General features: G+C 49.0%; 2 protein-coding genes across 2 annotated transcripts in view; both read right to left on the reverse strand.

Moving 5' to 3' along the window:
• Positions 1 to 2,659, reverse strand: part of LOC117039522 (WD repeat-containing protein 18-like) — a 42,148-nt gene extending 39,489 nt beyond the window's left edge. Inside the window, exon 1 of the mRNA XM_033136664.1 lies at positions 2,393 to 2,659. Within this exon, the coding sequence (XP_032992555.1) occupies positions 2,393 to 2,620 (228 nt within the window). The 5' untranslated portion in view covers positions 2,621 to 2,659. The remainder of the gene's footprint in view (positions 1 to 2,392) is intronic.
• A 3,130-nt stretch (positions 2,660 to 5,789) lies between these two features.
• On the reverse strand, positions 5,790 to 10,712 carry KXD1 (KxDL motif containing 1). Its single transcript, XM_033136684.1, has 5 exons — positions 10,682 to 10,712; positions 9,836 to 9,957; positions 7,816 to 7,968; positions 7,230 to 7,276; positions 5,790 to 6,127 (listed from the first exon to the last, which is right to left on the reverse strand). The coding sequence occupies exons 2-5, from the start codon at positions 9,928 to 9,930 to the stop codon at positions 5,901 to 5,903; spliced, it is 522 nt and encodes a 173-aa protein (XP_032992575.1). The 5' UTR covers positions 9,931 to 9,957; positions 10,682 to 10,712; the 3' UTR covers positions 5,790 to 5,900.
• Positions 10,713 to 11,025: the final 313 nt, after the last annotated feature.

Below are 11,025 nucleotides of genomic sequence, written 5' to 3' on the forward strand. Positions count from 1 at the left end.
AGTGTGCCGCGGAACAGTGGTTGAAAAACACTGGACTAGGTGACCCTCATGGTCCCTTCCAACTTTATAAATCTAGGATTCTATCCTACATAGTAGAGTAGGGGCCTGCAAAATGTGGTCCACAAGCTTCATTTGGATGGTCTGCGAAGACTTGATCTGGTGGAAGTCTCTTGCGTGACTCGGGGAGATACTTCTCCCTATCTGCTCCCCAGTGTGGGGCTGCATACATGTTACAGTTTACTACAGAGCAGATGCCACTCTTAAAACAACCTAGATTGCTCAGTTTGATTGCTGAAATAAGATACCTTTGTGTGCACCCCCAGTTGGGAGTTTAAGCTACAGTGGTGCCCCGCTAGACGAATGCCTTGCTAGACGAAAAAGTCAATGGGGCTGCCTCGCAAGACGATTTTTTTTTTAAGCGAAAACTAGCGGTTTACATTGGTGCTTTGCAAGACAAAAAAATCGCTCTACGAAGACACTCGCAGAACGAATTATTTTCGTCTAGTGAGGCACCACTGTACTGGGAGATGTGGCTGAACACTTCTTTTTTAAAAGTGAGTTGGGATTTCAGTTCTAATCCATTACAGTATTTGGGGGAAATGCTTAAAAACTCTGGCAGAGCACAGTTGAGAGAGGAGGAGGCTTAAGACGATAAGAGGGCTGGGAAGAAAGCAAATGAACTGCGTTGTAGCAGAGAGGGATATCAAGCTATCCAGGACGGAAGGGCTAGAGAGGAACTGCAACTCAGACAGGCATAATAGGCTTGGCTTTTATCTATCAGCTGGAGTGACATAATGTGAGTGGAAAGACGGATGGAAATTCTGCAGCAGCTAGAGTGAAAGATTACCCCGTTCTGAGGGTCTAACGGTTTAAAGCCCTGGCACACAGCAGAAACCACAGCCAAGCTATGTTCTGTGTCAACTTCTTCATGCAGACTGCAATTAACTTGGGAGGCTTTAAAAGAAGACTGGGCAAACTGGCACCAGCCAGAATGGCCAATCTCCGCTTCCCTGGTCGGAGGCAGTAATGCTTCTGAATACCAGCTGCTGTAAACAACAGGAGGAGAGAGCTGCTGCTCTTGCACTTGGGTCCAGCTTTCGGGCTTCCCATTGGGGAATCTGGTTGGCCACTGTGAGACCAAGATGATGGACTAGCTAGACCCCCCTTTGGCCTGATCTGGCAGGCTCTTCTTACATTCTCTCTCAGCTCCCCTCCAACTGCAATGCTGGGTTAACAGTACGGGGCTACCTTGCAGGGCTGTTGTAAGCCTTATAATGCAACAAGCCCAAGATAAACACACTGTATCATTATCAAAGGTTTTCTCTCCTGGACTATTTATTGTGAGGAGGGGATGATGTTTTTGAAGGGTGCTGGTCTCCCACAGCTTTTCAGGCTGTTGTGGAGGAGAGCCTTGTCTTCCCACCCAGCATGTATTGGAGTACAACTCCCAGCATCCCTGAACATGGGCCATGCTGGATACTGGAGCACGTGACAGCTGGAGGTCAAAAAAGCAGCTGGCTATCGGCCACTTGCGATCAAGTGAAGATGTCTGGGTGCCATGATGGTGCTGGACACCTCCTGCATCTGGGGATCGTTGCATCTGGACTGTTTTCACACTAATACCCCATTCTGTCAAATTCTATCTGTTACATTTTATCTGCACAATAAGGGTGAATTTCAGGAACCAAAATGTGTTTTCAGTGCCGCCTGAGCAGTAGCAGGGAACATCGTTATAGTGAATGGTTGTCACTTGTCAGTTCCCCCACTGCCCTGCCCAGAGTTGGGAAGAATGTTCCTACGTTATGAATGGTCCATGTCACTATTAAGAAAAAGAGGTCAATATAATACGTAGACTGTCCTTGGGTCAAGGGACTTTTCTTCTTCACGTTCTCTTAACCTGGCTCAAGGTTGTCTTCTGAACTAGCCAGATGTTTAACTGAGAATCAATTACAGTCAGTCCATCCTTTGGAAAACAAGACTCAGTCTAGAGCAGGGGTGTCCATACTTTTTTCAAAGAGGGCAATATTTGATGAAGCGAACATGCTTAAGGGCAGACCAAAGTTGTTGAGCTTTTTTTTTACAATTTTACCCCAAAGTTGTTGAGCTTTCTTTAGGATTGAAGCTGATGAGCTTTTTTTTTTAGGATTTTACCCTAGCACATATACTGCCACGGGGCCCAGACTAAATCGATCGGCGGGCCGGATTAGGCCCCCGAAACAGGCTCTGGACACGCCTGGTTTAGAGGGAATCTCGGGGGGGGGGCGTGTCGTGCCTAGAGGTGGGGTTTCCATGGGAACCCCATGGAGAGGGAGGGTCACTCCCAGGGGCGGGGCTTCTTGAGGATGCGCGCGCATGCGCAGCTCCCTTCTCTCCCCCCCCCCCGTGTTCCTACCTTCCTCTGGAGCTCCCAGGCGCCCACACAGGCCTTGCCCAGTTGTGCCCCGAGCAGGTGCTCCCCGCCCAGCAGCGCCATCCCGCGAGCCGCGCAGCTAAACCCGCGGTAGCCGGCCACCGACGCCCCGGAGCCCACTTCCCACACTGAACAGCCGCCTCCGGACGACGAGGCCGCCTCAGCCGCCGACACCAGCGCCACCTCCACGGGTCCGCCGGCAGCCGCCATCTTGGGCCGTCACGCCTCCTCCCTGTGCGCATGCGCGTCCGCAGGAAGGAGGAGGGCGCGCGAGGGAATCTTCGCCTACTAAAGACGCCTCCTCCGGCTTCAGGCTCCGCCTCTTGATTGCCGGAAGTGACGAACAAAACAATAGAGGCGGAGAACCGTAGAGTTTGCCTTTAGGACTACAACTCCCAGAAGCCCTCAGCCCCAATAGTCAGAGAGGGGAGCTGTACAGCGATTCCCAACCTTGGGCCCCGAGCTCTTTTTTGGACTACAATTCCCCTCATTCCTAGCTACCAAGGGATGATGGGAAATGTGGTCTGAAAGCAGCTGGAGACCCCTGGGCTAATGGATCTGGGTGGGTCTCTCGAACTCCCTGCCTCTTGAGTTCAAGCAAACAAAATCATAAAATTTGAACGGACCTCCCACATTATTTTGGCTGAGTTATTATTAATATAAATGCTATCACCGTCATGATTATGGCAGTATAGCTGTATTTCGTATTAAGCAAGTGAATATGCATACAATTGTTTTTTTAAGCATCAAGTGGCACTTCCCACAAGCTTGTTCTAGTTCTCGGAAGGATGCCAATTAATTCCTAAAAGGAGGGTACGGAACTCCCAGCTCAGCTCCTCAACAGCCAGCATGGTCAGTGGTCAGATATGATGATTTCTGGAAGCCCATTATCATCTGAAAGATCCTTGCTCTAAGAAGTAGGATTCCTTTATTGCATGTGAGAATGGTGAAAGCCGTTATCTCTCCAGATATCATCAAAGGAATGCCTCTCTCTTCTCAGACCAGGGATGGGGAACTTGCAGCCCATTCCCAATATTGTTGGAAATAAAATTCCCACAAGCAACAGCCAGGGGGTCACAAATTATTCATCCCTGTGCTAAAACCATATTATTGTGGTGATCTTGTAGTTGTCTGTCTCAAGAGGCAATGGAGTGCGCCTCTGGGGGCAAAGTCAAATCGCAGCGTGAGCAGCACCGAAGTGACCTCCCTGGTTGGAAAAAGCTTCCCTGCCCCATGAAAGCCAATCAATAAAAACAACAAATACAGCTCACCCAACACCAGATCTATCAATTAATGCAACTCTTTTATTGGTTATTACCTCATTAATCTCTGTAAACTTGTAGCAGTACAAAAATATTATTCTTTGAATTACAATGCATTTCAGTTGTTTTTGTTTATTATTATTTACGGCGGAAGAAGGAAGCAGCTTGCCCCACCCTTTACTCAACAAATCTAGCCATTACCCGAGTTCCGGCAAAGGGAACCATAATACAGACAGTTGTGTGGGATGGGAGCTTAAAAACTGAACACTAGAGACACAGACACTAGTCCGTAAAACAGTAACTGAAGGTGTCATGGAAAAGGGGGGGGGGAACAGGGATCAGGGTCAAACCCAACAAGATTCTACTCAAGAGTAGACCCACTGAAATCAATGGATGTGACTACCGATTTCAGTGGGTCAGTGCTGAGGTGGTCGAATGTTGAGCACAACCCAGCACTGGGATGCAACTGAACACTTAGGGTAGCTCAACAGCTTTTATTAACTTTTCTGCCCTCTTCTAAATTTGTTCTTGAGATTCCCCCCAACCCAGTCAATTGGGGGGGGGGGCAGGCAGGCAATTAGAGGTGGTGGGGAAGTTTCGCTAGACAGGTAAAAGCTGTTGTGCTGGCGTTAACTGTTTGCATTGGAGACCTCTAGGGAAAAGTACCTAACAGGATGGTTATAACAGATGTTAAGGGGGTGGAAGCAGTGGGCAACCTCTGCTTAAGATGGACAGCACATAGTGGGCTAGGAGAGCTGAAACTAATGCCAATATATTTTGTCCCTGGCAATCAATGCGCCCCTTGGGCTTCGGATGGGACTTGTGTAGACAAGTCTGAAAACCCCTGGACACAAATTTTCATACCCTCTAGTAGCTATGGTGACTCATTTACCAGAAGAAAGGTACTCAGTGTCAACTCTGGAAGTGTACACTCATTTCTGACCAAACTAAGTGTCCTGATGTATAGTTTGCTCCAGGCGGCTTTGTTTGGTCAGAATCGAGTCTACACTTCTACAGCTAATGCTAAATACATTACTTCTGGTCAATGAGCCGCCATAGCAGTTATAAATCTGAAACCCAAGGGGTGCTTTGGTTGCCAGGCCCAAAAAAAATTCCAGCTCCTCTTCGCCACGAACAAGGCAAGCACATACACTCTCTTGTGTCAGATATAAGGTGCATCATTGAATGATGGAAAAAGTAGAGCAGGAAGAGACACACTTTTAAAGGGGAGTTAGGAGGAAGCCACGATGGAGGCTTCTGTGTGCTCCAACCCTCACTGAGTCAGCAAGAGAACCAGGAGAGGGAAGCAGATCTGCACATCTTTGGAACAGGGCGCAACGCAGCTAACACCACAGGCCCATGCATGAACGGAGTGCGTGCAGGAAAACACGGCTCAAGGAACAGGGAGCGCCCCGAGTGGTGGAGGAACTGAGCTCCACTATCAACACTCGTGCCCGGCAAAATGGAATCGGGATGAACCCCAAATCGTTTATTCTCACGAGAAACGCTACCCCCACCACTGTAAAAAAATGTCCTTGCGTGGATTCAGGGTATATAGCCAGTGCAGAGGCCTGCATTGAAGAAAGCTCCTCTCATGGCCCCACGTTCATGTTGATTCATTTCAAGCAGTTCTCCGAAGAAGTTTGGATAGAACTGAGTGCTTCTTGCATGTTATTCTGTTTACGGGGTAGCAAATGAACCAGCCGGCAGCCATTGCAGGGACGCACAGCTGACCACTTCCCCGAAAGCTGCACATTTAGGGCTGATGGCATCTCTGTTAAGAGAATAATCCCTTGAGCGCATGCGAGTTCGTGTGTGTCTTAAGCATGGTTATACCGTTGGCTAGGAGGCTGAAGGTAGCCCTCAGCGAACACACCCAATCGTGCAATTGGGCAGACACACACCCCGGTGCCGTGTGTTCCCCCCCCACCCCACAAAAATGTGAACTAGCCGCTCACTGTTTTGCATATTTGGCATAAAAACCACAGATCAGCACCGCGGGGGAAGACGGCAGTTCATGCAAGAAAAGCCACTTTTTGCCCAGGCTCGCCCCTCTCTCCCCGACGCAAAGAAACAGCTGGCCAATACAACACAGAAAATACAGGTTGGTTGGTGGGTTGTTGTTGTTTTTTTAAAAAAGAAGGGGGTCGCCAGTTTGCAAGTCCAGAAGCAAGCAGGGGACGAGACGGCGCATCAGTTCGCCCCACGCGAGAGCTTCACTGCAGAGACTAGTCCGTCTCGTTGTCGTCGTCTGTGATGCTCTGCCCATTCACCGCCGGCGAGTCGTAAGGCCCCTGGGAGAGGTCCTCAAAGTCGTGGCTGGTGGCAGGGGAGATGATGTCCGGGCTGGTGTCACAGGACTCCGTGCTCTGCTCCGAGGTAGCAATGGTGGTGGCGGTGCTTTTGGGGATCGGGTCAAAGTCGTCGTCTTCCAGGATGGGAGATTCGTGGATATCTGGGGATCAGAACGGTAATGAGGCAAACCGACAGATGGGACAGGTAAGAGACGGTGGCTGGAAAGCACATGCCGCCTTCGCCAACAGAACGAAGCATTAGGCGTGTTATGTGGAAGGCAGAAAAGGTGGTCTAGCCTATGGGACCATTGTGAAGACTATCACAGTTAATGCAGGTGAAAAGGGTTTTGAGTGCACAGGAAAATAATCGTCGCTGGATTTGGGGTTTTGAAACATTGTGCAAAGTGAACTTTTAGGAGAGGCTTACAAGAGTTTTAAAGACAATAAAATACGCTGTGTCCAGTTCTGGGCACCACAATTTAACAAGGATATTGACAAGCTGGAAGGTGTGCAGAGGAGGGCGACCAAGATGATCAGGGGTCTGGAAACCAATCCTTAGGAGGAATGGTTGAAGGAGCTAGGTACGTTTAGCCTGGAAAAGAGGAGACTGAGAAGAGATATGATAGCCATCTTCAAATAGCTTAAGGGCTGACACATGGAAGATGGAGGAAGCTTGTTTTCTCCTGCTCTGGAGGGGAGGATAGGACTCAAACCCATGGCTTCAAGTTACAAGAAAGGAGATTCCGACTAAACATCAGGAATAGCTTTCTGACAGCAAGAGCTGTTTGACAGTGGAAGTCTCCCTCGGGAGGTGGTGGACTCTCCTTCCTTGGAGGTTTGTAAACAGAGGCTGGGTGGCCATCTGTCATGGATGCCTTAGCTGAGATTCCTGCATTGGACTACATGACCCTACGGGTCTCTTCCAACTCTACAATTCTATGATTCTATACGTCTACCTTACACTTGTTTACACAGCATTGCATTTGATGTTTTACTGCTCATTCACACAGCCTGGAGAGCGAAATGCACAGTATTTCCTAGGAAACATGACTTGTTTTTTAAAAAAGGAAATGGCTTTTAAAAAGTGCTGTGCTGTTTTACAATATGTATTTTAAAAGGTCTGTTTCTATTGTGTTTATAGTTTAATTTCTATGCTTTTTTAACCTTCTGCATCTGTGTCACTGGTGTAAGCTGCCTTGTCTCACTCTGGGGAAAAGGTGGGATATAAATATAATGATAATTAATAATAATAATAATACTCACTACTAAATGCCTCTGGATACTGTTTCGCGAGCTTCCCTTTCAGCGTCCTGAATGAGACATAAACATGGTAATCTGTAAGGTATTATTAAGATAGGATTCCTCTATTGTATGGGGTTGGACTAAATGAGCCTTTTGGGTGCCTTCCAACTCCACAATTCTATGGTTCTTTGAACTAAAGCATATCATTAATGCCACAAAAGTAGAATAAAATGAGCAGCTGAAAATACAAGGGTGCGTGTGTGTGTCAGAATAATTTCCAGACCTTCCCCCTCTCTGTTTTATCCCCTCAAACACCTGTGAGGTAGGCTTAGCTGAAAGACAGGCTGCCCAGTGAGTCTTGTGGCCGAGGCAGGATCTGAACCCTGATCTCCCACATCTTACAGTGTGACATCAGGGGTGGCTAACCTGTAAACCTGCAGGTGTTACTAAGTCACACTTCCAATCACCCATAGGTGCTGCAGCCAATAGCAAGGAATGATGAGAGTTGTATTTTAGTAAGATCTGGAAGGCCGCAGATTCTAAACAACAGCATTACCTGCTCCATGGACAAGATGGGAAGAATGCCCTAGTGGTCAGCCAGCCTCACCTGATTCTCCGGAAGATGCTGTCCAGATCTTTCTTCATCTCCACTAAGGTCCGGGTGTGGTGCAGGAACTGCTCACTCATCTGTTGCATGCGGACGCCAGACAGGTTATTGAAGTTGAGCAGCATCTCGTTGGTTTTCTCAAATCGGTCCAGCCTGGGCAACAAAGACAAGCTTTTAGCTTGGGATGGCTCAAGAGGCAGGTTTAAGATTACCAGGATTAAGGGATGTTTTGGGAGCTGCAGGCAAGCATGAAGAACGTGCAGTGTTCTAGACCAGGCCTGTCCAACAGGTCGATCGCGATCTACTGGTTGATCGCGGGGTGTCACTGGTCGATCCTGGTCAATCACGGGATGCTCCCCACCCAAAAAAGCTCAAAATTTTTGGCTCATTCTCCTTTAAAAAAAGTTGGACAACCCTGTTCTAGACTGTGAGGGAAGTTAGAGTTAGAAGCCTCCAGTTTCACAGAGGGAGGGAGTAGAAGAGAGTAACAGAAACAACGGGGAGGAAACTAATAGAAGAGAGCAACAGGAACAACAGGGAGGGCCCGGATGTTCACAGGAAATGCAAGGGTTAAGTTATAGCTCAGATTCAGAGGAGGGGAGATACAAGCCAGCTCTAAGGTATCTGAAATAAGTGACTCTGAGGAGTAATAGTTAAAGAAAAGAACTGTTTATAATATTGCCTGTTAATACGCAATAAAAAGTTATAAAAGAATAAGAAGCATCTGAAGAGGATAACGGCCAGCCCTGACACAGACTTACCAAGTTTGGGGAGAAAGTGCTGGATTGTATAACTGACTGCAGAGTAAGTTAAATCTTTCAGCAGAGAATATTCTTTTGAATTATGTACCTATTGTATGGAAATGGGATTCTACATACCCTAATGGTGCCCAAGAGACTGATACTGATGAAACAGAAGAATAAAGATATGATAACCTTCAGTCAATGGATTGACAATATGACAACACTCGCTACTTACGAACGGACTGCTTACGGATGCAGACTTCGTTTGGATAAAATGGCAACGTTTGGAATGAGTTTGTACAGAATGTAGCAGGCTATTAACATCTATATAGGTATTAGGATGATAACACTATATCAATTTTTGCATGGGAGTACATTACTTTGCATTTTTGTATTTTCTTTCTTTCTTTATTAAATTAATCTTTGTTTCCCCCCCCCACTTCATCCCTTTTCCCTTTGTATCTTTATAACTGTAATTTATTTATTTCTATTTTACTTTATTATAATTGCTAATCCTTTCAATAAAAAATATTAATGGAAAAACTTAATAATAAAAAAGCATGAAGAATGTAAGGGGAGCCAGGCCAAAGGGGGCCCACTGAGCCCAGCCAGCAAATGCATCCCAGGGGCATTTAGTGTCTCCGACGTTGGAGGGAGAGCCCAGCCAGAGTGACTGGTAGTCACTGGTGGCCTTATCCTCTTTCAGTTTGGACCAATCCTCTTTAAAAAGCCTTCCAAATAGGTAGCCACCAACTGCCTCCTGCGGGAGTGACTTCCAAAGTTCAGGGTTCCTCTCCAGTGAATGCTGAGAGCCATGGAAGGGTAAGGCAAGAAGATGGAGACATGGAGCAGGAATTTTGAAGGAGAGCACCCTGCCCACCATGTTCTTAGCTTGGAAAGGGAGAAAGAAGGTGAACCGAGTGAAAGAAATGGGAATGTTTAGCCTGGAAAGGAGGAGACTGAGAGGAGATACAACAGCCACCTTCAAATATCTGAAGGACTGTCACATGGAAGATGGAGCATGCTTTTATTCTACTGCTCAAGAGGGTGAGGAACGAACTCCCTCGCAAGGTGGTGAACTCTCCTTCCTTGGAGGTTTTCAAAACAGAGGTTCCTGTCCAGGCTTCTTTAGCTGCGAACCCTGCATTGCAGGGGGTTAATTAGATGACCCTTGGGGGGCCCTTCCAACTCTACAATTCCATGATTCTATGAAGAGAAAGAAACACTACCAAGGTGGGTAAGTCCAGCGCTGCAAAATAAAAACAGGGGCCACTCACATGTTCTTTTGAGCCAGGATGATGGCGTTCACATCCTCCGAGTTGACCATGCCAAGGACCCGGCTGCAGAAGACGGCTGAGGCCGTGGGCTCCATCTTAATGTGGGGCTTGTACCTGAGGAGAAGAAGGAAGAGGTCAGGGTGGAAAGAAGGAAGAGGGAGAACTCCCTTTGCCAGCAGGCAAGGCGCAGATCAGAAGAGCATCTGCGCGAGAGGAGGCAGGCACTAATCGACAAGGAACGGGGATGTGATCTCAAGCAAGCGAGCCAAGCTGCAAGCAGCAGCAAAAGAGACCAAGCAGCCCTGGCCTTCCTGGGTGGCAAGATCAAAACAGGAAATGCAAACTGTCTTTTTTTCTTGTTGAAAAGTAAGCAAGCCCCTCCCCCACAAATAAAAGTCCCTTGTTATCTGAGAAGCACTTTTCCCACACCAGGCAAAGCCCCTTCCCCATAACGGGAGGACCTCTTCCCAACTGACCTCCTCCTCGTTCAAAGCCCCTGCAAGGTGACCCTCCCCAATAACAGACAAGCCCCGCCCACTCCAACCAGAAGGCACCACCCACAACAAGCCCCGCCCAGATAACAGACAAAACCACGCCCGCCCATGCATCAAGACCCCGCCCACAAACACCTGCCCAATAAGCCCCACCCATTGAAAACAGAAGGCCCCGCCCACATCAAACCTCCAATAGCAGAGAAGGCCCCGCCCACCAAACGCAGAAGGCCCCGCCCACATACCCCCCCCCCAGCTTAGTCCCCACCCCCACACAAGAGCAGCTCCTGCCCCCGGGAAGAGAAGGTGTCCTCCCCCCTCCCAGCAGGCCCCGCCCCCGGCCTACCTGAGCGGACCTCGCCAGTCCCGGGCTCACATGCCCGTGGTTCGGGGGCGGGGGAGCCCCAGGGGGAGGGGGGGAGCCTTGAGCGCGAGTCGAGGCGCGGAGTGGTGACGGCGGCGGCCCGTCGCTCAGTGCCGCCGCTGCCCCCGCCGAGGGCCGCCTCCTGCCCTGGACAGGCGCGCGCACGAAGCCCAGCTAGCTCGGCCGCTCGCTCACTTCCGGGTTGGGGCGTGGCTCCACGCACGGCGCGACCTCGGCGTCCCCTTGCGCGGCGTGCGTGCGTGCGTGCTTGCGTATGGAACGCGGCACGTTCCCTTGGAAACGCGGGGCCTACTTCCGCGTCTAGCCCATCTCGG

This window comes from Lacerta agilis, chromosome 18 (assembly GCF_009819535.1).
Source record: "Lacerta agilis isolate rLacAgi1 chromosome 18, rLacAgi1.pri, whole genome shotgun sequence".
Classification (NCBI taxonomy): Eukaryota; Metazoa; Chordata; class Lepidosauria; order Squamata; family Lacertidae; genus Lacerta; species Lacerta agilis.

What these genes read in the sequence shown, in the direction of transcription:
- KXD1 (XM_033136684.1), bottom strand. Translation starts at nt 9,930, where the DNA reads ATGGAGCCCACGGCCTCAGCCGTCTTCTGCAGCCGGGTCCTTGGCATG. An exon ending in AGCATCTTCCGGAGAATCAG is followed by an intron (nt 7,277 to 7,815) that starts GTGAGGCTGGCT and finishes TGTCTCATTCAG; the next exon opens with GACGCTGAAAGGGAAGCTCG. An exon ending in GTATCCAGAGGCATTTAGTA is followed by an intron (nt 6,128 to 7,229) that starts GTGAGTATTATT and finishes TCTGATCCCCAG; the next exon opens with ATATCCACGAATCTCCCATC.